This window comes from Coregonus clupeaformis, unplaced genomic scaffold (genome assembly GCF_020615455.1).
Source record: "Coregonus clupeaformis isolate EN_2021a unplaced genomic scaffold, ASM2061545v1 scaf0266, whole genome shotgun sequence".
NCBI lineage: Eukaryota > Metazoa > Chordata > Actinopteri > Salmoniformes > Salmonidae > Coregonus > Coregonus clupeaformis.
The window spans coordinates 239,583-265,392 of NW_025533721.1; the positions used below are offsets into that span (position 1 = coordinate 239,583).

General features: G+C 41.1%; 1 protein-coding gene across 1 annotated transcript; it reads right to left on the bottom strand.

The window, feature by feature from the left end:
- Window positions 1-811: 811 nt before the first annotated feature.
- LOC121574277 (fibroblast growth factor 3-like) lies at window positions 812-5,810 on the bottom strand. The gene is made up of 3 exons (XM_041886895.1): window positions 5,285-5,810; window positions 3,656-3,759; window positions 812-2,952 (listed from the first exon to the last, which is right to left on the bottom strand). Exons 1-3 carry the CDS (start codon window positions 5,559-5,561, stop codon window positions 2,545-2,547), a joined length of 789 nt encoding a protein of 262 aa, XP_041742829.1. The 5' UTR covers window positions 5,562-5,810; the 3' UTR covers window positions 812-2,544.
- Window positions 5,811-25,810: the final 20,000 nt, after the last annotated feature.

A 25,810-nucleotide genomic window follows, 5' to 3' on the forward strand; every position in this document is an offset into this window, starting at 1 on the left:
TTTGAGGGGGCGTGCAATTGGCATGCTGACTGCAGGAATGTCCACCAGAGCTGTTGCCAGAGAATTTAATGTTCATTTCTCTACCATAAGCCGCCTCCAACATTGTTGCCCAGGCATGTGAAATCCAAAGATTAGGGCCTAATGAATGTATTTATTTCAATTAACTGATTTCCTTATATGAAATGTAACTCAGTAAAATTGTTGAAATTGTTGCATGTTGCGTTTATATTTTTGTTCAGTATATATAATTCTCTTCTAATGCTCTCCTGGGAAATATCATATATTTTCGTCAGCCAGTGGATATTAGGCTACATCAGAATGTAGATTTTATTGTCCGGCTGATAAATGCATATCTTTGTTGGGGCGACCGCTTAGCCTAGGCCCTAGTCATTAGGCTATGGAGATAGTTGAAAATAAGACAGCAGGCGGGGAAACACAAAGGCTAATTCAAGTACTTCCACTTATCCGAAGTCCCACATTCCTGTTAAGTAATATTAGAGTTTGGCATTCATAACAAACTATAGCAAGGTGTTACACTTTCTATGACACATTTTCTTTTTCAGGAGGGATTTCCTTGTTTATTGGATCTGAGGCTTTGGTCAGTGTTGAAAAAAAGCAGAATGTCTCGGGCGACACGGCTTCCCAGGTTCCCCCAGAGACGTTCTATTGTCATGCTCAGGAAGCTTTCAGACCCTCAAGGTATAGGATAACACTTCTTTATATGCTCCTATAAATTTAGCAACACAGTTAGTGGTTGGTTGCTAGGTTCAGTTTTTCATATAAACTTTAATTAAACATTCAATGACAGATTCAGTGCATGCAATTTAAAAACACTCACTTTGAAAAAAAATATCTTATTGTGTCCCTAACACTTTCTCTCTCATTAAAACAGGTGCAGTCACTGTGAAGGGATAGGTACAGCACAGAGAAGGGATAGGTTCCCCTGAGAGAGTTCCATTCTGCTGGAGGCCATGAGAGCATTCTACTTCAGGACTGTGGGATCACACTATTGGGGTTGGTGAAGGCAAGCTACAAAGTCCTGGTACTTGAAAATAAAGAAACAACCATTCAGCTTTTAAAATGTACATTTTGCCATCAGTAACCTATATTGTTTTTGAAACTGTGTAATAATCACCTCACCTTGACAGAAATAACTCAGATGCTAAAACTAGACCTCCCTCTTAAACCCCAGAAGCCTTTTTAAACACAACGTTCACAGGTTAAACATTTCCTTATGACATTAATCCAAATACTTGATCGTTTATTGTTTGCATGTTACAGTGTTCACTATAGCCTCATGACTCAACATTCACCATAAAATAATTGATTGGTGGTGAAAAAAATCATGACAATTACATATTTGTGTTAACATAGAGTGGAACAAAGCTGCATCCCCCATGCTCTGAACAGAACGGCAATCTATGAGCAACATGGAAGGCCAAAGCTAGGCCTACCTGGTGTAGGAACAGTGGTGTCAGAACTGACAGAGATGAACCCAACCTGTGGTGAAGTGCAAAACATGGTCATGGGCAGGACAAAATAAAGTCAGCTGAGTGTGGTCTCATGCCCAAAAAGGGACAAATAGGATTCAGTAAGTAAATTTGATGTATTTTGTCTGTTCAGTTGTACTAGCTAGTTACACCAATTAACAAAACAAAGTAATGTTTGACAAGCCAGATTGACCATTTGTTTTGACAATATCTCTTGTTACCATACATTTGAGTGAGGGGTACGCCTGGTTGGTTACAACAAAGTAAAAAAGAATAACATTGGTAAATGTAGAAACAATCTCATCAATAACTTAAAAAACACAGGTACCAAATAAATATTCATATCATTAGTAATATACAAAGTACTTCTCGCAGTTTACAGACAGTAGACTATCACATCATAAGTACATTTCAAAATAAATGTGTTCCCATGTTTTTACTTGTTTTCTTTTTACGCTAATATGAAAAAGTGCTTTGCTGTATTTCTACTTCTCTGGAGCATACCACCTCCTTGGTATCTGTAAGCACATGAATGATGTCCAGGTCTTACTCTATCTCATTTCCCCAAATTAAAGCTGCTGATAAATGAAACTGATATTAAAAAGAACTGTACACATATATACATATATTATTTATGATCTTTAAAAAGTTCCACAAGAACACAAAAACAACTTGTCTTTTTCCAGGTAATACAACAATAAGAAGATATCCAGCTGTGTTGACTTTGGTCACATTCACACGTGTATGTACAAAACAAACACAAACCTTATCATCCTTTCATACTTAGATCAAACTTTAGCTGTATGTGCCTAACTCGAATTCCCAGGCAAATCTTGTGTCGGTATTGCAATAGTTGTGGGGGATGGTTCAAGTTGCATGTATCTCAAGCAAGGATTTTAGCGGGAGCTTGTACAACAAAGTATAGCTTGCTGCCACTGACTGATCCAAGTGAAATGTTCTCCTTCTAAGGCAGATATTTCAGTAAGTCCATTATTGGTCCGTTTCATGTGCCGTAAACTGGTGCTCCTCAGCTGAGAAATAGGGCCTACTGCTCTCAGACAGTGGCTAGTGTCAGTCTGTCACCAGGCCTCTTGGTTCTGCCCTTCCTACCCCGGGCCCGGTGTCTCCGTCTCCGGTGCTCAACCCGGTCCATAGGGGGACTCTGCTGTCCAGCTGGGTGCCTCTGGCTGTCACGGAGCTTTTGCACCATCTCATGGTCCTTATTGCCTAGCACTCGAGGCAGGAAAAGGGAGGCTTTGTCAGTGCTGCGTGTCTTAAAGCCCCTCCTTGGCCGGCCTTTCCCATTGATGGACACATACCACTGCCTCTTGGCACTGGCTCGTCGTTTGCCACTGCCACCCCCTGCAGGGGGCTGCAGGGTGGAGTGGTGTCGTGAAGCATAGGTGTTGTAGCCCAGCTCATGAATCCGCTCCAGGAACTCACACTCCTGGTTGAACACATCCTGAAAGAGAACACAATGTCAATTAACCTTTCATCATGGTCAACCTTTCATCATTGTCAATCAGTCCTTTCATTAATCCTTTCATTTATGGCCTTGGACCAATACTCAAATAGACATGAATCTATGAAATCACAATTTCACATGATTACTGCGAAAGCTATTCAATTAGGCCTCCTTGATTCACGGACATCTACACACACACACACGTTTGTTTTGCCATCCTTGTGGGGACCCAACAATTGATTCCCATTCAAAAACCTATTTTCCATAACCCCTAAACCTAACCCTAACCTTAACCCCAAATCCTAAACCTAACCCTAAACTTAACCCCAATTCTAACCCTAACCGTAATTCTAATCCAAACCCCTAAACCTAAAATAGCCTTTTTCCTTTCTGGTCCCCACAAAGATAGTAAAACCAAACACAGACACCCACACAAACGCATTCCATTTTATTGATCATATTGCCTTGCAATGATGATAGGCTGCTTCAAACTCTTGAGAACTATAGCAGTGACCAATTAGTTGGAGCAGTCACACAAGCCTCGTATAAGAGAGGTTGAATAGGGAAATCACTACAATTTGGTGCAATTTTATGCTAGATAAACACCACAATGGCTAGATGGAATCAAATAGCGTTCCTTTTTACCCGAATCCTCTAAATGCATATCTAGATATCTTGGCAAATGTGACATAACACTTACCGATGCGTATAGACGTCCTTTATCATTCATAGCCAGATATCTCCCGGAAAATATCCCCTTTATCGCTACCACTCCAACATCCACTGCTGTGATCTCCATGATGCCTGAGAAGATGAGACCAAATGTTATGCATTGATGCATTCTGAAGAACATTTACATCCAGCTATAGTAGACTGTAGGAGTAGTAGTACTCTCCTTCATGACGCTATCATTTGGATGACATGCAGTGGGTTCCCAGTTCTCGGGCTCCATTACGCACATAACTACATTGGGCTTATCTGGATAATAAACGTTATGCGTTTTGGTAAAGATGTAGAAACACAACCACTATGAAATGTTAATAACATAGCTTGTACTGTGTACATTTTTTAATTGTTGCTTGTAATCACAAAAGTCAATTTGCGCACAAATAATTTGGATTTATTAAAAGCCAATTGGATGTTTAGAAGATGTAAGATTGAAAAATATTACATTTGGGTTTATTTGCTCTATCATCATCCATTGATTAGTCTATGTAGGTTATTCAGTGGTTTCGGATAATCGTAATTGTTTGGATAAATACATCCGCTACGACCCAGCTATTGTGTCTCTCATAGTCTGTTAATTCTGATGTTCATATGGAAATAGGCCTCATTTTCGTGTTTGGGTTTGGCTAATGGGCGCTCTATTGCCTGATAAGTGGCTAGGCCTAAGTGTTTAATAAAACAGATAACAAGTGTCCTCTGGTCACGTTTTCAAAGATATACAAACATGATTACACTGCCCAAGTCAAATGTGCAAGAGAAAAACATTCAGCATACCAATTATCTGTGAACGCCGTAATTGTGACCCTGATGAAGTAGCCTGGGGGCAGTTTACGTAGGGGACAGTGGGAAGTGATCCGTTTTGGAAAGATTGCTTCACAAGTATGACAGTTTACCTACTGGTGTTGTCGTCTATATGATCTACTGTACCCCATAGGGTAATTCTGTTTTATAGAGAGCATGCCTGACCTATTTTAAACCAACGTTTTCCCACAGAGGCAAATATACACTTTAAGATACACACACATTTCTACATCTTTCATGAAAAAAGTGGGAGCCAAATGTAGGCTATAGGCTAGCACCTTAATACAGCTATGAATGAAAATATAGTCCAAATCGCATGGAATGGTAATTCCAGCGCCACACAATTAAAACATAAATTATTACATTCAACAGATATTTCCATTATAATTTAGTTATTTAAATGCTTATAAAGACAAACAGTGTTCTTTAACCACATGAGATCTTCAATATAAAACAAAATATATACACTTAGAAAAAAAGGTTCTGGATAGAACCAAAAAGGGTTCTATTGCTTGCTTCATATATTTTGGCACCCCTAAAGGTCCTATATAGAACCCTTTTGTAGGGTTCTTTGATCAGAACCCCGGGGGTTCTTCTTCACTCAACCAAAATCGGTTCGATATAGAACCCTTGGGTTCCATAGGGTTCTATATGGAACCAATTTAGGTTATTGATAGAACCTTAAGGGGTGCCATATATGAAGCAAGCATAGAACCCTGTTTGGTTCTACCCAGAACCTTTTTTTCTAAGTGTAGGCTACACATAGAAAATAAATACAACATGAATTATAGCCTATACTTACTAAATTGGTTGTTTTCCTCAAGAGAACCGTCTATTTTCCCGCTTGGATGTATTTGCAAATGATATTTAGTTGCACAGTAAAGTTTTCTGCATCTTGGTGCTCCTCCGAGGTGCTCGTAGACTCCACCGCGTCCCCCAGCATCTCTCCGCTGCCTTGGGTCACACGCCTGGCCCCTGGCACAAGGAGCCCCTGAAGTCCTAGCAAGCCTCGGAGACAGATAATCCTGCTTGCTTTGGTCCAAGAAACTCAGCAACAACAGGAGCTGAATTATAACCATTGTGGCATGGCTGTATATCGTAAGATTCTGGCAAGAATGGATAGAAATGGCATCCGGGGTCCCATTAAAGAGTTGGCGTTTGCCTTTGCTGTAGTGTCGGCAAAACGCAATGATCCTGCCCAAGAAACATTGGCAAGTAGGTGTGTTCCCCAGCCGTCTCTTTATCTGAAGTGATCTGGTGAAGCCGTGGTCATCGATTAGGGCCGGCGCGTTGACAACAGTGTGGTCTCGTTCAGGCGGTTGTCGTCTCCTTTGCTCTCCCTACAGCGGACTGTAAAAACTTCTGGATCCTACAAGGAGCCAATCGGGAGATTTCGCTGATCGACAGCGTGCACAGATATAAAAGAACCTTCCAGTGACAATCGCCTGAACTCCGACCAATTGATACAAAGGAAAGGGGGAGGCAAGGTATCAGCCTTGTGTGAATCAAGAGAGTGCAGCGTGGATAAAATTACACAGCATTACACACAGTGGCTTATTGCGGAAAACCGCATCACAAAGAGCGAGCCAGGCATCTGATGGCAGAGTTTTCCTCTGAACTCCTCTTTTGAAGTATCCCAAAGACCAATTACATCCCAAATTATACACCGTGGTTTAAGACATGTGTGCCTATCCAAGTACCCTGTCAATTCAGTTTAACAGGTGAAGGTAGGAGTCTTAAACAAAACAAAATATTTTGGTCGTGGCTCAAAAATAGGGTTATTTGAAACATCTGAAAACTTTTATATAATTTCAATTATCCTAACCAAGCACTCAGGGATCAGTAAACCAACTTTTTAGGGTTCAGTTTCTTTCGCCTATTAGGTCCATATTAAAATAGTGTCTCACATAATATTATAAATTAGGCTACGGTTTGTCTAAGTGATTTAACTGAGCATTCCAGAGCATTTCATTTGTTTGATCATGCCTTCGGTTTGTGTCAATTATTTGCATAATTATGTTACATTTCAGTCTTTTTCCTATTGGATTTTGATCAGAATATCTAACCAGCCTAACATATATGAGGTGTTTCCACTATCATACTCTCAAATAATCGAAATATATTCGTTTAAATATTCAGTCATTTTTAGTGTGTTCCAAATATCTCAAGTGACTGTCCTACCAATTTATTTACGCTAATAGGTGTCATTAAAGATTACACAATACATGTATTATTATAAGCTTTAGTGTATTATAATTTGCCCGAATCTTTATTTTGGTGAGATCCTTTCACAACGGAATCTTCAAGCAATGTGCCTCTGATGGAGAGCATCGCCTATCTCCAATAACTCATGAAACGCACGGGGACTGAACATGGCAAGCTACAGAATAACTTTTGGGAATCGACCTTTTGTCACAGACCGGTATCCTCAGAATTTCATATCATCACCATCCTGGAGAGCAAACCGTTAAATTCCATATTGACCTAAAAATATCGACGTGTTTTTCTATTATTCTCCATGATACATTTCCAGCAGATTTTTATTCAGCAGAGAAGCACCATTATTGGCATTAATCCAATGTTTGAGTCCCCAGTGCAGTCCACAATTGTATTGTCTCCTCCTGCACAATATGCGCATTCATTCCTCTGTCTGAGATTGTGAAGTCCTAGGCTATTCTATTCCTAATATTAAGGCTCAGTCTATGTTGCAGCCGGTGGGCGGAAGAGTAACACGCAAATGACTACTGCCTAAATTGCTTCCATCTTGGTCGCATTATGGTTACCATTCTCGTAATTAGCACCATCTACAAATCTCTCTGCCATTTGGCGCTGCTCCAGAGCATACTATAAAGGCCATGGTTCAAAACTCCCTAAGGAGTGAACTGTTCATTTGTCTTCCCTTCCCATACAGTATTGTGGTAGCCCTATCTGTCAAATAAAGTAGTTTACTTGAATCAATAGAAAGGTGGCAATAACATACTCAGCATTGCGCATCGTAGACGCCTGCGAGTCAGACAACATACCAAAACATCAGCCAACCGATGTATATCATACTTTGTGCTGGTGAACATTTCTGAGAGAGACTGTCTTGATGTGGCTTAACTCTGACAGAGGGTGGGTTACTGGGACTTAAGATGTGGTCTGCTGTTTCTTTCAGAAAGTATTTTAATTATGGCCTATAGCAGCCCACAGAGTATCTCAGTAATAATCAGTATGAACAGTCTGATTTGTGCGACACACACACAGAGGGAGAGGGAGGAAGAAATAGACTGAATGGTTGACGCTCAAATTATTCTTAAAAATACTTTTTCATTATAAATGACTAAATGGTTTGAAAATGTAATAAAACTGTTATAAAACTTAGTGACAAACTCAATATTGATTTAATATGACCTATCTTTCACAGTGTTTGACCTATCTTTCATCAAACCTTTTGGAATAAAGACCCCCTTAAGTTGGGCATAATCAAGTTTTAACAATTGAACCAGACTGTAAATGTCCGGCTTGATTATATGGCTGGATTTGGTTGTTTTGAGTTGTGTTTTGGTTATGGTTCCCCTGTTTTATCCACAAGTAAGTTAAATGAATAATCCACTCCAAAACTATATTTTGGTATGTTTTTCATTAGTCCACTGTTGATACAGCCCCAACGTGTTTTGCATGTCTGCAATCAATCTTTCAAGATATAGGACTTTCAAAAAGCAAATTGTAACTTGCTGCATCATCATGATGATGCATTTTCCATCATATGATGCAAAACATGACATGCAAAACATGTTGGGAGTGTGTCAACAATGGGCTAATGAAAAAATACCAAAATATAGTTTTTATGTGTGGATTATTTCTTTAAACATTGTGTCATTTCCATGGTCCATTTGGTTAAATGTGTTAGCAAGACTGCTTCATTATATACCACACTCATAGAAAAAAAGGTTCTGGATAGAACCAAAAATTGTTCTATGCTTGCTTCATATATAGCATCCCTTAAGGTTCTATATACATCAAACCGAAATTGGTTGCATATAGAACCCTATATGGAACCCAAGGGTTCTATATGGAACCAATTTTGGTTCAGTGAAGAAGAACCCCTTGGGTTCTGATCAAAGAACCCTACAAAAAGGTTTTATATAGAACCTTCAGGGGTGCCATATATGAAGCAAGCAATCAAACCCTTTTTGGTTCTATCCAGAACCTTTTTTCTAAGAGTGTACACCCAACTATTGCACCCAAGTGGTTATCATCCATTTGACAAATGATTAAAAACTATGCTATATCAAGTGCAACCAACACATACATTTGAACCTTTTTACTTGAAGAATGAAAGCAAGAATTTCAGGGCTTCTTTTTTAATTGACCCCAAATTTTAAAAAAAGTGCACAATAGGGTATTTTCTGACATTACAAAGGTTATTAGCCACATGTCCTTTTCTTGGCCCCTTTGCAGAAAAAAAGGAGGCACCAATAATCCAGACCAAATCAAAGTGACCTTTGAACCTTTTTTGCTGTACTTTTTCTCATGGCATGGTTTCTTTAGCGAGCTAGTGATCTGAGGGCCCGGCCAAGGCTGAAGCCACTTTCCCAGACGGGAATGCTTCTCGTCCCCCTGACAAATCACTGCTGAGCCTCTTTTGTCCACTTTTACTTTGATCTCACCTGCTTGTCAGAGACTAAGAAAGAACTCCCGTACAGTTCGAACGCATTGCAAACAAATTGGCAACAATTTTCTTCTCTCATACCCCTTTAACCCAAGTTGGTTTGAAAATGTTAACCCTAGTTTCGCATCCGCATTGATTTTCTGCAACACTTTTAGTGATTGTACAATGATTTGTAAACGGAACATGATTTTGGCTTCCCCATTCAGATTTATTTTGTAATAGACTGTGGGAAGTTATAGTCATCTACTATATATTTCTTCTGATGGAGTTTAATCACCAAATCTTCGTATAGATTTAGATAGTATGGATGTTGCCATGTATATGGGCAGATATTTTAGCAGTATGAATATATTTTTTAACCACAGAATTATCGAAATTATTTGATCTAAAATAGTATCTGGAGCACTGGAGCAAGACACATTGGATGTATGGTTGCCACAGCATCTGTGCTGGAGTTTTGGATGTGGATATCAACCTCTCTCTCAATATCTTTTTTTTTTTTGCCGTGTTTTCTATTGACTTACTGCAGGTAAAGCTCTGACGATCTCTGTATATACACTACCAGTTAAACGTTTGGACACACCTACTCATTCAAGGGTTTTTCTTAATTTTTACTATATTTTACATTGTAGAATAATAGTGAAGACATCAAAACTATAAAATAACACATATAGAATCATGTAGTAAACAAAAAAGTGTTAAACAAAGTATATTTTATATTTGAGAATCTTCAAATAGCCACCCTTTGCCTTGATGACAGCTTTGCACACTCTTGGCATTCTCTCAACCAGCTTCACCTGGAATGCTTTTCTAACAGTCTTGAAGGAGTTCCCACATATGCTGAGCACTTGTTGGCCGCTTTTTCCTTCACTCTGGGGTCCGACTCATCCCAAACCATCTCATTTAGGTTGAGGTCGGGGGATTGTGGAGGACAGGTAATCTGGTGCAGCATTCCATCACTCTCCTTCTTGGTAAAATAGCCCTTACACAGCCTGGAGGTGTGTTGGGTCACTGTCCTGTTGAAAAACAAATGATAGTCCCACTAAGCCCAAACCAGATGGGATGGCGTATCGCTGTAGAATGCTGTGGTAGCCATGCTGGTTAAGTGTGCCTTGAATTCTAAATAAATCAAAGACAGTGTCACCAGCAAAAGCACCCCCACACCATAACACCTCCTCCTCCATGCTTTACGGTGGGAAATACATATGCAGAGATCATCCGTTCATCCACACCGCGTCTCACAAAGCCATGGCGGTTGGAACCAAAAATCTCAAATTTGGACTCCAGGCCAAAGGACAAATTTCCATCGGTCTAATGTCCATTGCTCATGTTTCTTGGCCCAAGCAGGTCTCTTCTTCTTATTGGTGTCCTTTAGTAATGGTTTATTTGCAGCAATTCGACCATGAAGGCCTGATTCACACAGTCCCCTCTGAACACTTGATGTTGAGATGTGTCTGTTACTTGAACTCTGTGAAGCATTTATTTGGGCTGCAATTTCTGATGCTGGTAACTCTAATGAACTTATCTTCTGCAGCAGAGGTAACTCTGGGTCTTCCATTCCTGTCGCAGTGCTCATGAGAGCCAGTTTCATCATAGCGCTTGATGGTTTTTCGACTGCACTTGAAGAAACGTTCAAAGATCTTGAAATGTTCCGTATTGACTGACCTTCATGTCTTAAAGTAATGATGGACTGTCATTTCTCTTTGCTTATTTGAGCTGTTCTTGCCATAATATGGATTTGGTATTTTACCAAATAGGGCTATCTTCTGTATACCCCCCCACACCTTGTCACAACACAACTGATTGGCTCAAACGCATTAAGAAGGAAATAAATTCCACTAATTAACTTTTAAGAAGGCACACCTGTCAATTGAAATGCATTGCAGGTGACTACCTCATGAAGCTGGTTGAGAGAATGTCAAGAATGTGCAAAGTTGTCATCAAGGCAAAGGGTTGCTATTTGAAGAATCTCAAATATAAAATATATTTTGATTTGTTTAACACTTTTCTGGTTACTACATGATTCCATATGTGTTATTTAATAGTTTTGATGTCTTCACTAAAAACCCTTGAATGAGTAGGTGTGTCCAATCTTTTGACTGGTACTGTATGTCATATTGGTGCTCAGGTTCAGTGGTGAACCTTTGACATGTGTTTGTTTATTTGAAGGACAACAAAAGGGATGTTCTTTTTATTATGAGAAGTAGATCTAATACAAAGTCACTTCAAACTGAAGGTGCAACCACTGCAGCACTCAAGCAAGGAGCAGGTACTTTGGAGATGTAAACACATAATATCGTGTCACCTCCATGCACATTTCCCCTTGTGCAGGATAGCTCTGATATAGTGCACTGGATATATGAGCACTATGTGAGCATGGATGGCTTGAGGGGTGAGCATACTTCATCCACGTACCTTTTGTGAGAGACAGGTACAGATCTGTGTGCTGTGCCTGATTAAACAGCAGTACTTCAAGTTGTGTCCTGGTAAGAGGATTTTTTCTCTCTCTCTCTCAATTCAATTTCAATTCAATTTAAGGGCTTTATTGGCATGGGAAACGTGTGTTAACATTGCCAAAGCAAGTGAAGTAGATAGTAAACAAAAGTGAAATAAACAATAAATATTAACAGTAAACATTACACTCAGAAGTTTCAAAAGAATAAAGACATTTCAAATGTCATATTATGTATATATACAGTGTTGTAACAATGTGCAAATAGTTAAAATACAAATGGGAAAATAAATAAACATAAATATGGGTTGTATTTACAATGGTGTTTGTTCTTCACTGGTTGCCCTTTTCTTGTGGCAACAGGTCACAAATCTTGCAGCTGTGATGGCACACTGTGGTTTTTCACCCAGTAGATAAGGGAATTTATCAAAATTGGGTTTGTTTTCTAATTCTTTGTGGATCGCTGTAATCTGAGGGAAATATGTGTCTCTAATATGGTCATACATTTGGCAGGAGGTTAGGAAGTGCAGCTTAGTTTCCACCTCATTTTGTGGGCAGTGTGCACATAGCCTGTCTTCTCTTGAGAGCCAGGTCTGCCTACGGCGGCCTTTCTCAATAGCAAGGCTATGCTCACTGAGCCTTAAGTTTGGGTCAGTCACAGTGGTCAGGTATTCTGCCACTGTGTACTCTCTGTTTAGGGCCAAATAGCATTCTAGTTTGCTCTGTTTTTTTGTTTGTTCTTTCCAATGTGTCAAGTAATTCTCTTTTTGTTTTCTCATGATTTGGTTGGGTCTAATTGTGTTGTTGTTGTTGTTGTTGTTGTTGTCCTGGGGCTGTGTGGGGTCTGTTTGTGTTTGTGAACAGAGCCCCAGGACAAGCTTACTTAGGGGACTCTTCTCCAAGTTCATCTCTCTGTAGGTGATGGCTTTGTTATGGAAGGTTTGGGAATCACTTCCTTTTAAGTGGTTATAGAATTTAACGGCTCTTTTCTGGATTTTGATAATTAGCGGGTATTGGCCTAATTCTGCTCTGCATGCATTATTTGGTGTTTTACGTTGTACACAGAGGATGTTTTTGCAGAATTCTGCATGCAGAGTCTCAATTTGGTGTTTGTCCCATTTTGTGAATTCTTGGTTGGTGAGCGGACCCCAGACCTCAGAACCATAAAGGGCAATGGGTTCAATAACTGATTCAAGTATTTTTAGCCAGATCCTAATTGGTATGTCAAATTTTATGTTCCTTTTGATGGTATAGAAGGCCCTTCTTGCCTTGTCTCTCAGATCGTTCACAGCTTTGTGGAAATTACCTGTGGCGCTGATGTTTAGGCCGAGGTATGTATAGTTTTTTGTGTGCTCTAGGGCAACGGTGTCTAGATGGAATTTGTATTTGAGGTCCTGGCAACTGGACCTTTTTTGGAACACCATTATTTTTGTCTTACTGAGATTTACTGTCAGGGCCAATCGCTCTCTCTCTCTCTCTCTCTCTCTCTCTCTCTCTCTCTCTCTCTCTCTCTCTCTCTCTCTCTCTCTCTCTCTCTCTCTCTCTCTCTCTCTCGCTTTTTCACTCTCTCTCTCTCTCTCTCTCGCTTTTTCACTCTGTCCCGCTTGAAACCGGATAGGGCTGTCCTATACTTCTAGTCCTTTGATTCCTACCTGCAGATCTCAAATACCTTTTGGTGGGACAGTGGAGTGCACTGCACCTTCCAACAGTAAAATGATTGTGGTGGGTTGTAACTCTATAAGCCATCAATGGATGTCACACACCAAACAGTCACGGGGCAAGGGTTAGCCTGTGGGAGGGACAAAAACAGTAGCCCATTTCTTGTCACAGGTTGATAACAAGTGCTCCAAAACAGATGTCCTCAAATCGTTAAACTCACTCAAAAGGCATCCAGTTGTTCGATGAAAAAGACAACCACAGTAATATATTAACACACCCACAACCATTGCTCCATTTAAACCCATTCATTTTGCAATACAACTAGATTAATTACAAACATTCTATCTAATGATCGTTTTTAGTTTATCTGTCAAACACTCCTCTCACCGGTTCTAGAGAAGTTCCTCTGTGATTCCCACCCTTTGCTCTCCCCTCAAGTGGCTGGACTTACCATCAGGGCTTGGGAGGTGGGCAATGCCGTCCCCTTGTCGCAGCGAGACGAATGGTGTGGATTGACAGCGACGGAGCAGATGTCGGGAACTCATTTAAAACTCAATGTCACCTAATTTCCCTTTAATATAAGGCCATTGACACAAGCGGTGGGGTACTCCACAGGGGCCACTGCATAAGAAAGCTGCATGTTTATAGTGTAAAAGACGGATGGCAGAGGAGTGTTTATAGCATGGTGTATTGTTCTCAGGTCTCCTTTTCAAAGCTACTCAGTGACATTTATATGGACCCTCTGTGGACTTTTACTCTGGGCTTCTTTTGTGCCCCCCTCCAGGGAGACACACGATAGAAACCCAAGAAAACACCACAGAGGCCACATGAGTATGCCCCTAGCTTCATGCTTAGATGGTTAAGCTGTTATACTTCATTACATTGATGTATGCATCATTACATTTGAGATATATGAGGTTTGTGTTTGTATTTGAGGATGGAAGGAGCTTGATGAGGCTTGATCATGTTTCAGTGTTTTTTTATGGATGGGAATTTTGATAACCAGTTTTGGCATGAAATCAACCCAAGCGTGAAGGTGATTGCACCATAGAGCAGTTGGCTGGTGTGTCTGTGGAGTTTGCATTGACCTGTGGAGGGCCACGTGCTGCAGGGTTTCTGGGTGGGCTAGTATCCATCAACACCTGGCTGGTCCAAGGAAGAGACCAGGATGACCTATGACATGACTCAAGGAAGGACGATGGTTGTGATTTGTCTTCACACAAACCAATTCAATTCCAACGAGGTTTCTATATGGAACCCAAAAGGGGGACAGCCGAAGAACCCTTTTGGAACCCTTTTTTCAATGAGTGTACCCATATGTACAGTAGGCTTCTGCTCTAGAACTGGGACACCTTCCTAGAGTGTCTCTCCCTGGCCGCGTTCGCTCTCCTCAGACAGCTCTGTCTGTCACGATTTGAGCAAATTGGCCCACTGACAGATCTCTGTCCTGCAGGTACTTAGCACCACAGCACTGTTTGCTGATGTCTTTCAGCCGACAAGACTGAGCTATGTTAATACCATTCTTTCTGATGGGTTCTGAGTGACTCTCCCAAAATGGCACCTTGTGTGTGAAGTGGTTCCACATAATTCATCACCCTGCTGGATATAGTACCTTTAAGAAGGGGAGAGGGCATATGTGGTGCTTTTCCTAGGAATCAGACAATAGCTACAGCATACATGGACACAAGTGGATGATTACTCTTCTCTGTAGTCACGGTCATAGTATACATCAGAAAAAAAAACTGCCACATACAAGCATTTCACTACACGCACAATAACATCTGCTAAATATGTGCATGCAACCAATAATTTCATTTAGATTCTGAATGAAATGTAGAAGCATACCAACCCAGGGACTGAAGTTGATCCTCTATTAGAAAGTGGTTGTGGAAAAGACTGCCAAACGAGATGAAATGCCACATATTCCTTTCATACTTCCAATTGTATGCTCTGCAATTTAGGTAAATGTTGAGGCCATTATAAAGGACATCATACAACATTGCAATTAGTGATAACACTGAAGCATGTGGTAAGGCTTGGCTTTTGCTCTCTCTCTCTCTCTCTCTCTCTCTCTCTCTCTCTCTCTCTCTCTCTCTCTCTCTCTCTCTCTCTCTCTCTCTCTCTCTCTCTCTCTCTCTCTCTCTCTCTCCCTCCCTCCTCTCTCTCTCTCTCTCTCTCTCTCTCTCGCTCTCTCTCTCTCTCTCTCTCTCTCTCTCTCTCTCTCTCTCTCTCTCTCTCTCTCTCTCTCTCTCTCTCTCTCTCTCTCTCTCTCTCTCTCTCTCTCTCTCTCTCTCTCTCTCTCTCTCTCTCTCTCTCTCCCTCTTAACTCTTGTTTGTGAAGAGGGGATTAGGATTATCATTGAATTCACTATACAACAAAGATTTAACCTAGAGCTCTTAGAGGGAGCGTAAACTCTTGTCAAAAGCAAAGGAATTAGCGTTTCTGCAATAATGCACTGACAACATATATGAATACGTAACTTAAAATTGGTTTGTGTAGTAGTATATTATAGTTTATGCAGTATTGTGATGGTCATAAATAAATGAAACACTTATTGCAGGGTTTAGCCATGGAACTTTTGATTATCCAGAAAATATACAATGATATGCATCAAACAAACAACACAAACACAAGGTTTTAGTGATGTAGTACTTTAGAACCTGTAAAGACCTCCGGCCGGAAATGTGTTGAAACCAATTTTCCAACCTGGAGCCTGCTTTGTTAATTTACACTGTCGAAAAGCATTCCTGACACCCCATTTCGCAGGAATCGTTATAGAAAGGATAATGTAAATTATATGTTAGATTGGGGTTAGGGGCTAGACTGGTCGAGGCGGGTGCGACTGGTCAGCCTGGCCGGTTGGCTGGTTGGCCTGGCTTCTTTAGTGATGAATAAAGACACAATTGTTTGTCAGTTAGACTGAGAACAGGTGTTACAGAGCTGCAGACTGTAAAGCTAGAGGCCAGTGGCCTTGCTCTCTGATTTCAGGGGACAGAAGAGGGGGGTTCCTATTATGTGGCCCGGCACAGTCTATGGCCACTGGGAGAGTATTGCCTATCTGAATGCGGAGACTGTCGCTACTTCTGACATACTGGGTGGTAACTCTAGAATACGTATGTGCGCACACGAATTCTTCCTCCGTGGTTAGAGACGCTAACCAGCTTGTATCCACCCCCGTAGGGAATAACAACAATTTGTATTAGGAGCAAAAAAGGGTTCTTGGTTTCTATTTCAACATTCTACCAATGTTTCATGGAAATGTCACAGATGTGTATAGTTATGCCATAATGGTAGTTAAGAGTGCTTATATTTACTGAGGATGCACACATCAACCAAAGAGTTAAAAAGCTGTAACTGGTTGCAGGAAGCATGCATATGATATTAGACAGTACAGCTGGAAACCACAGCAATGCTAATGTTTTCCATTTACAGCCTTTTCATCAACCTGGTCTCAGAGCATTTCATATTATTTTGGACGTAAATCTGAGACACTCCATTTAGTATGATATGTTATGTTTCGTATGGTAAGTATTAATTTGTGGATGTCCATCACCCATTTTGTATGATATGTTACGAGTTACAATTCATATTATATGTTCCGAATTTGCAAAAAGTACAATATATTATGAATTTGCAAAACGTGCAATGTGTTACAAATTTGCAAAACATATGATATGTCACGAATTCTAGCTAGGTGGCTAACGTTAGCTATGCTAGGGGTTGGAGTTAGGGTTAAGGGTTAAGTTTAGGAGTTTGGTTAAAGGGTTAAGGTTAGGGGAAGGGTTAGCTAAAAGGCTTAAGGTTAGGGTTAGGCAAAGTGTTAGCTAAAAGGGTTAGGGTTAGAGGAAGGGTTATCTAACATGCTAAGTAGTTGCAAAGTAGCAAAAAGTAGTAAGTAGGTTTTTCGTCCCAACCCCATTTTGATATCTGAAAATTGTTGTGAAAAAAATTCACATGGAAAAAATGTCCATATGAAAAGAATTATGTAATTAACAGCCAATGTTTACTTTTTTATTTGGGTCTATGGCAGTGAATTACAAAACATTCTAACAGTATTTCTGATTGTCTTCTTAACTCACGATCACATACTTTTAATGTGGGGCTATGACAGTTAATTGCAAATTAGTCTGACATAATTTCTCTAATGCTACATTCAAAACAACTGGGAACTCATAAATCTCCCACTTCCGACTTTAGTTCGTTCAAGACAACTCTGTAGTGACCCGTGAATGCGTTGTCTGTAGCATTCGGTCACATGACAGCTCGAAAGGCCCCTCTTGACTGTTGCACTTAAATCATTCCGATTCAAGCACAACGGTCAAGTGCGGTCTTTTCCCACGATCTAAGGCAGCGGTTTCCAAACTAGGGGTCGCAATTGAAAATTATTTAAATCTAAAAGATCAAATTCAACCAGTGCCCTTAGATTGTGGGAAAATGCTGCAACAGTCAAGTGGGGGCCTTCAAGCTGTCATGTGAACGAATGCTGAAAACAATGCATTCACAGGTCACTACGGAGGAGTTTTGGTTGCTGACTCAAAGGGAATAATACCCTGCCGTCTCCCTTAGATCATTAAAACTCAATGTACCCTTCACCAGCTCATATCTGTGTGAAGCTGGATTCAGCAGTGCTCTCGTCTGCATTTAAACCAAATTTCGATCCAGGTTGGATGTGACAGCAGAGATGAGGTGCGCACTGTTGACAGAAGCTCCAACGCGACATGCATCAAGCACACCCATCTCATTAGTGTTGGTGAGATAATGGTGCTTTCAAGACATCTGGGAACTCGAGGAAAAAAACTAGGTCAAATCATGACGTCAGTGATCTTCAGGTAGGAAATATATTTCCCAGTCGGAGCTCATTTTTTTCAGAGTTCCCAGTTATCTTGAATGCACTGAAGTCGGAAGTCGGCAATTTCCGAGTTCTCAGTTGCTTTGAATGCGGCATTAGAGAAATTATGTCAGACTAATTTGCAATTGACTGTCATAGCCCCACATTAAAAGTATATAATTGTGAGTTAAGAAGACAATCAGAAATACTGTTGGAATGTTTTTCAGTTGACTGCCATAGCCCCAAATAAATAAGTTAACAATGGCTGTTAATTACATAATTTCTTTCACATGGTTGGAGTGGCAAGAAATTTCAGATATCAAAATGGGGTCGTGGATGAAAAAAGTTTGGGAACCCCTGATCTAAAGGCATTCTCTGGTTTAATTTTATCTTTTAGATTTCAATTATTTTCATTTTTAAGGTTAACCACATTACAATGATTTTGAGATACAAAGACAATATATTTATTTATATATTTTGGGGGGATTTTGGAAATTTTCCCGCGACCCCATTTTCATATCAGGCGACCCCACATGGGATCACGACCCCTAGTTTGGGAACCTCTGGGTTAAGTATTGTTGTTTCTCTCTTTCCTTGAACACAGTTTCCTTGAGAATTTAGATGTTGACATCCAATGCTTAAAAATCTCAGACAGGCACACAGGCTAGCTTTAGAACACGTCTCACCAAAACACACATTCAAACACACTAATCATGCAGGAGTGCTATTCTCAGACAGAACTGAATATGTGCAGCAGAGGAGGGTGGTGGGCAGCTAATGAAAAGCAGAGCTCTGCTCAATATGCTTCAGTTAGGAAGTGTGATGCTATAATGCATAGCATACCCCAATAAAGCCCAAGACATCCTGTTTGAAGACTCTCTTCAGAGTTTCATAGTGTGTTTCCACCTGCATGAAGACAGCCCAGGCAGAAGTAATCATCCATGCACCATGTTCTATGTTATTCACCATATTTGGATATTCACCCATTTTTATTGTGAGTGTGCTATAAGCACATCTAGAGTATATCCAGACATAACCTTCAAAAGGCCAATATGGCACCCAGACCTTCTGGAAGTGGACAACTTTTGTGGTATGTGAAAAACCCGCAAACAGACATTTTACAACAACAAAAATGTAACACCGTCTCAACATTGAATCAGATTGATACCTTGACTAAAGAGGGGATCCTCCATTGGGAAATGACACCAGAAGTTTAATCTTTTAAACATGATCCAGTTGGCAACCTTGGTGAGCTGGGAGGGGAATCTAAAGCACAGGCTCCTTTTGACTTGCTCTACAGATTCCTCTTCTAATCCCTGGTGTGAGTTGAGGTGGCAAATTGGCAGGCTTCCAGGTCAGTCTAGATAAGACTGATTGTTGAAGAGAGGTACTAAGCCCCAGGATGACGGTAGTCCTCTGCTCCTCATCTGTGTTTGGGACATGTTTGGTGGTGCAGTATGTTTGGTGGTTTGTTTGATGAGCTGAACCTCAGAGGTTTGTGCGTACATTTTCTGATCAAATGCCTTTTGAGAGAGGCAGCCCCACCTTTAAATTGTATATATTTTAAATATACATTTTAGATATTCAGAAGTGGCTTTAGTAATGGCTAAGGCTTGGTATATAGATATACATGAGTCAGAGATTATCGATCTTATCATAGATTTGATAAACAAAGAAGAAATTACACCCTTCCCTGACCAATGTCTCAGTGGTACAATAACATTTTGCTAAGACATTGTATTAGAGGGCAACTTTCAAATGCAAGGGTTTTTCTCTGGAGATAGGGAATATACACATAGAATAATCTTAAACGGATTATTAAAGGCATAACATTTGCATAACATTTGCATAACATAACCTGTTAAATGAGCTAAGTATGTGAGGTTTGGTTGGTTGCTATGTCAGTCAGCAGCCCTTCACAACACAGGAAAAATGCCTGAATGTTTGTCATGCAGAGGGTAGCCCAGTGTAACCAGGAAGAAGGATGGCCCTCCCCTTGGAAACCAAATAGGACCCATGGGACAGGGCTCTCCTTTCGAGGCAGATCTGCTCCAGAGGGCCTGGGCCATTAGCAGCCTTAATATTCTGAATTACCTTTCCAGCCATTTGTTGCTCCTTTGTTGTGATACCTACTTAAAATATCAAAGCAGCGAGAGGCTCAATGAAACATTTGAAAACTGAGAAACTCAGGTTTTATGTGTCAACGCAGAGTCCCCTCCCTCCCTCTCTCGCAGAGTCCCACTCTTTACAGAGCTCTATGCAGGTATCCCTGGATAAAAAAAGGAATCAAAAGAAAAAAAAACTTTGGGTGGGACATCAATGGCTGACATGGTTGAGGCAGAACAAAAAGGAAAGCTTTGTAGGAGAAAAAAAATCAGAAGCACCCAAACAGAGGGAATGAGGCCAGAGAGATTGTTGAATCACGGCATACCCAGAGTACAACCAGTTTCTACTCCCTGCTCTGGGTAACCATTGGGAGATCAGCTATGTGGCCTAGATTGGCCAGCCATTTCCATTTAGACTGACCAGACTGGGGTTGAGCAGAGCTGATTCTGGCTGGGGGAGACTGGTGAAGGCCTCGGGCCATTCACAGTGCCAGGCCCACTCTAGTTTCAAAGTGTGCAGGAGTGTGTGCAGTCTACAAATTAATTTCCCTCCCCTAAGGCAAGCGGAACCCCTTCAGACACTACAACTCAAAAGAAAGAGCAAGACATCCCCCAGCTTCCCTCCCAAATTGTTCCCCTCTCCTGCTGGGTACACACACAAACAATTACATCAGGGCTGAAGGGGGAGGGATCTGTGTGTGACCATTGTAGGCTTGACATGGGCACATATATAGTGAGAGGATGGTGAGGAACATGTCAGGAAACTGTCCCAAGCTTATCTGTTACTTGTGTTAGACAGCATGCCTTTGCACTGGAGAAGTAACAGAGAATTAGTGTTTCAGAGAATCTTACCCTTAGTCATTCAGAAACAAAATAGTATGGGTGTTTGTTTGGATGTAATACCGTTTATAGTAAATATTACTTTTGGGAAAATAAATGACCTACTAATCTGTTCTGATTTGAATCTTTGCCTGTAGGTGACCAGGGGTTGAAGTGTTCTAAGGTGTTCTAGGTGAACATGATTAGAAACGTTCTCCTGTATTTGTGTGGACTCCAGCAGTCTGTAGATAGATAGAGGCAGAGAGAGGCGTACTGTACTGTATATAGATGCTGTTGTTGTGAACCTGCTGTTTTCCTGGGGCACCTTGTCTGTTGGCCTCTTGATGTGGTCACCGCAGCGCTGTAAGAATGTGTGTTCTGATGTCTGCAACATGACCTTACTCTTTATGTGTGTTTGGGTGTGTATGTGTGGTGTCTGTTTGTGTTTTCCTCCCCAATGATTTCCTGCTGAAATTAGACCCCATCTGAGTTTTTTCCCCCAGTTGAAGAATATTGTTTAATTTGTTCTCTCATGTAAAGTGATGGGATGAATCTTACAAGGTGAGTGCTGTCAACTCAAGACTGTAGACAACCTCATAATAAGTGCATCAAGTAGGTTTTTCAGGTAGACATGGCTTTGTGGCCTCACTGTGGAGTCGGTGTGTGCATGTCAATTGGCCTGATTGTGTGCTGAGACACCTCAACGGGGACAAGGACATGGCCAGCTAAATATAATCATATGAAGTTCACTTAGCAGGGTGTTTGGCCCCTCACCCCCACTTTTAGTGCCCCTCCAGTTGTAGATAACCTATGGTCTACTGACTGTCATCACCCTCATGCTGCTCCATTGGTTCGAAGTTATTCGAACTCATAGATCTCCTATGGTTGCCATTGTTGTCATTGATGTTAAAATGTTTATGAAACTACAGATGCCATGAATTATCTAACTTGCTAAATACTTGTTTAAACCCTCAGTATAGGTAACATGGGAATAAAAAACGATTGATTTCTATGCTTTGTAAAAAATATATTGTCTCTCTGTTTGTGGGTGTGGCACTGGGTGCAGGACACAGTGGACTGTTTGAAGTGAACTTTTTGTATGTGTTGTTTCGTCTGTGCACCAGGAGTGACGAGACAACCACTGCAAACAGCAGGTGTGGCTTTTGAACGTAGCCACGATATGGCAGGTTCTCTTTGCTCTCAATCGTCTGGTTCTTGTTTCCATCAAAAGAAGAAAAGCCTTCTCGTGGTGTCTTTCATCTCCAGGAGACGGCCTCTCCCTCTCTACCTTTTGTTTGTGTGTTGTCCTTGGGCCTGAGCTTTGTGGTTTATAGCAGGTGTTACTAGTTTTAAGTTTGGTCTGCCACTAGCAGTCGTCCCATATTGCTAAACCACACAAGGGTTTTTTAACCAGAGGATGAGACGGTTTCATTAAAAGGTGGGCCGAAGTTTCTGCTCTGGTATGACTCTTGTGTGTTCATGGATGGGCTATAACAGTTCCTATACAGCATCTGTTATTATTGATCTTTCTGGCTGTTGTGGTTACACACTTAAAGGAAAAAATCCTCCCAAAATCACTCATTCCTATAATTTACAGTGTTACATAACACTAATATGTGAGAACAATATTTTTTGTGAACAAATGTTTCATTTTGTCATTATAATAAGGTTGGTAGCAAGGTGAAAATCGTTGTGGAAATCTGTTGCAACTCAAGTCGACTACAAAGCCCACAATGCAATGCTCTCTCTATTGGCTGGCTGGCAATTTTTTTATTTTTTATTTTGTTTAACCTTTATTTAACCAGGTAAGCCAGTTGAGAACAAGTTCTCATTTACAACTGCGACCTGGCCAAGATAAAGCAAAGCAGTGCGATAAAAACAACAACAGAGTAACAGAGTTACATATGGGGTAAAACAAAACATAAAGTCAAAAATACAACAGAAAATATATATACAGTGTGTGCAAATGTAGCAAGTTATGGAGGTAAGGCAATAAATAGGCTATAGTGCAAAATAATTACAATTAGTATTAACACTGGAATGATAGATGTGCAAGAGATGATGTGCAAATAGAGATACTGGGGTGCAAATGAGCAAAATAAATAACAATATAGGGATGAGGTAGTTGGGTGGGCTAATTTCAGATGGGCTGTGTACAGGTGCAGTGATCGGTAAGGTGCTCTGACAACTGATGCTTAAAGTTAGTGAGGGAGATAAGAGTCTCCAGCTTCAGAGATTTTTGCAATTTGTTCCAGTCATTGGCAGCAGAGAACTGGAAGGAATTGCGGCCAAAGGAGGTGTTGGCTTTGGGGATGACCAGTGAGATATACCTGCTGGAGCACATACTACGGGTGGGTGTTGCTATGGTGACCAATGAGCTAAGATAAGGCGGGGATATGCCTAGCAGTGATTTATAGATGGCCTGGAGCCAGTGGGTTTGGCGACGTATATGTAGTGAGGACCAGCCAACAAGAGCGTACAGGTCACAGTGGTGGGTAGTATATGGGGCTTTGGAGACAAAACGGATGGCACTGTGATAGACTACATCCAATTTGCTGAGTAGAGTGTTGGAGGCTATTTTGTAAATGACATCGCCGAAGTCAAGGATCGGTAGGATAGTCAGTTTTACGAGGGCATGTTTGGCAGCATGAGTGAAGGAGGCTTTGTTGCGAAATAGGAAACCGATTCTAGATTTAACTTTGGATTGGAGATTCTTAATGTGAGTCTGGAAGGAGAGTTTACAGTCTAACCAGACACCTAGGTATTTGTAGTTGTCCACATACTCTAGGTCAGACCCGTCGAGAGTAGTGATTCTAGTCGGGTGGGCAGGTGCCAGCAGCGTTCGATTGAAGAGCATGCATTTCGTTTTACTAGTGTTTAAGAGCAGTTGGAGGCTACTGAAGGAGTGTTATATGTGTTGTATTGTGTGTAGCTAGCAAATGTAGCTACACACAATAATACCAAAGTCAATATCAGCATGTGAAGTAGCTAGTTAGCTGTAAAATCGCCTATACAAACTGCACTATCAATTTAGGAGTACACAATCTCACCATGTTCAATCTGCAGATCGATGTGCCTCACAGAATGGATTCTGACATTCGCAATGGCACCATGCAATGCACCCTGGACTGAAGAGGCAGACAAATAGGATACAGTGAGGGAAACAAGTATTTGATCCCCTGCTGATTTTGTACGTTTGCCCACTGACAAATAAATGATCAGTCTATAATTTTAATGGTAGGTTTATTTGAACAGTGAGAGACAGAATAACAACAAAAAAATCCAGAAAAACGCATGTCAAAAATGTTATAAATTGATTTGCATTTTAATGAGGGAAATAAATATTTGACCCCCCTCTCAATCAGAAAGATTTCTGGCTCCCAGGTGTCTTTTATACAGGACGAGCTGAGATTAGGAGCACACTCTTAAAGGGAGTGCTCCTAATCTCAGCTTGTTACCTATATAAAAGACACCTGTCCACAGAAGCAATCAATCAATCAGATTCCAAACTCTCCACCATGGCCAAGACCAAAGAGCTCTCCAAGAATGTCAGGGACAAGATTGTAGACCTACACAAGGCTGGAATGGGCTACAAGACCATCGCCAAGCAGCTTGGTGAGAAGGTGACAACAGTTGGTGCGATTATTCGCAAATGGAGGAAACACAAAAGACCTGTCAATCTCCCTCGGCCTGGGGCTCCATGCAAGATCTCACCTCGTGGACTTGCAATGATCATGAGAACGGTGAGGAATCAGCCCAGAACTACACGGGAGGATCTTGTCAATGATCTCAAGGCAGCTGGGACCATAGTCACCAAGAAAACAATTGGTAACACACTACGCCGTGACAGACTGAAATCCTGCAGCGCTCGCAAGGTCCCCCTGCTCAAGAAAGCACATATACAGGCCTATCTGAAGTTTGCCAATGAACATCTGAATGATTCACAGGAGAACTGGGTGAAAGTGTTGTGGTCAGATGAGACCAAAATTGAGCTCTTTGGCATCAACTCAACTCGCCGTGTTTGGAGGAGGAGGAATGCTGCGTATGACCCCAAGAACACCATCCCCACCGTCAAACATGGAGGTGGAAACATTATGCTTTGGGGGTGTTTTTCTGCTAAGGGGACAGGACAACTTCACCGCATCAAAGGGACGATGGACGGGGCCATGTACCGTCAAATCTTGGGTGAGAACCTCCTTCCCTCAGCCAGGGCATTGAAAATGGGTTGTGGATGGGTATTCCAGCATGACAATGACCCAAAACACACGGCCAAGGCAACAAAGGAGTGGCTCAAGAAGAAGCACATTAAGGTCCTGGAGTGGCCTAGCCAGTCTCCAGACCTTAATCCCATAGAAAATCTGTGGAGGGAGCTGAAGGTTCGAGTTGCCAAACGTCAGCCTCGAAACCTTGGAGAAGATCTGCAAAGAGGAGTGGGACAAAATCCCTCCTGAGATGTGTGCAAACCTGGTGGCCAACTACAAGAAACGTCTGACCTCTGTGATTGCCAACAAGGGTTTTGCCACCAAGTACTAAGTCATGTTTTGCAGAGGGGTCAAATACCTATTTCCCTCATTAAAATGCAAATCAATTTATAACATTTTTGACATGCGTTTTTCTGGATTTTCTTGTTGTCATTCTGTCTCTCACTGCTCAAATAAACCTACCATTAAAATTATAGACTGATCATGTCTTTGTCAGTGGGCAAACGTACAAAATCAGCAGGGGATCAAATACTTTTTTCCCTCACTGTACATGTGTTAGACCCTCTGTTAAATAAAAAATTTATTGAGGTAGGAATATCGCAAAAATA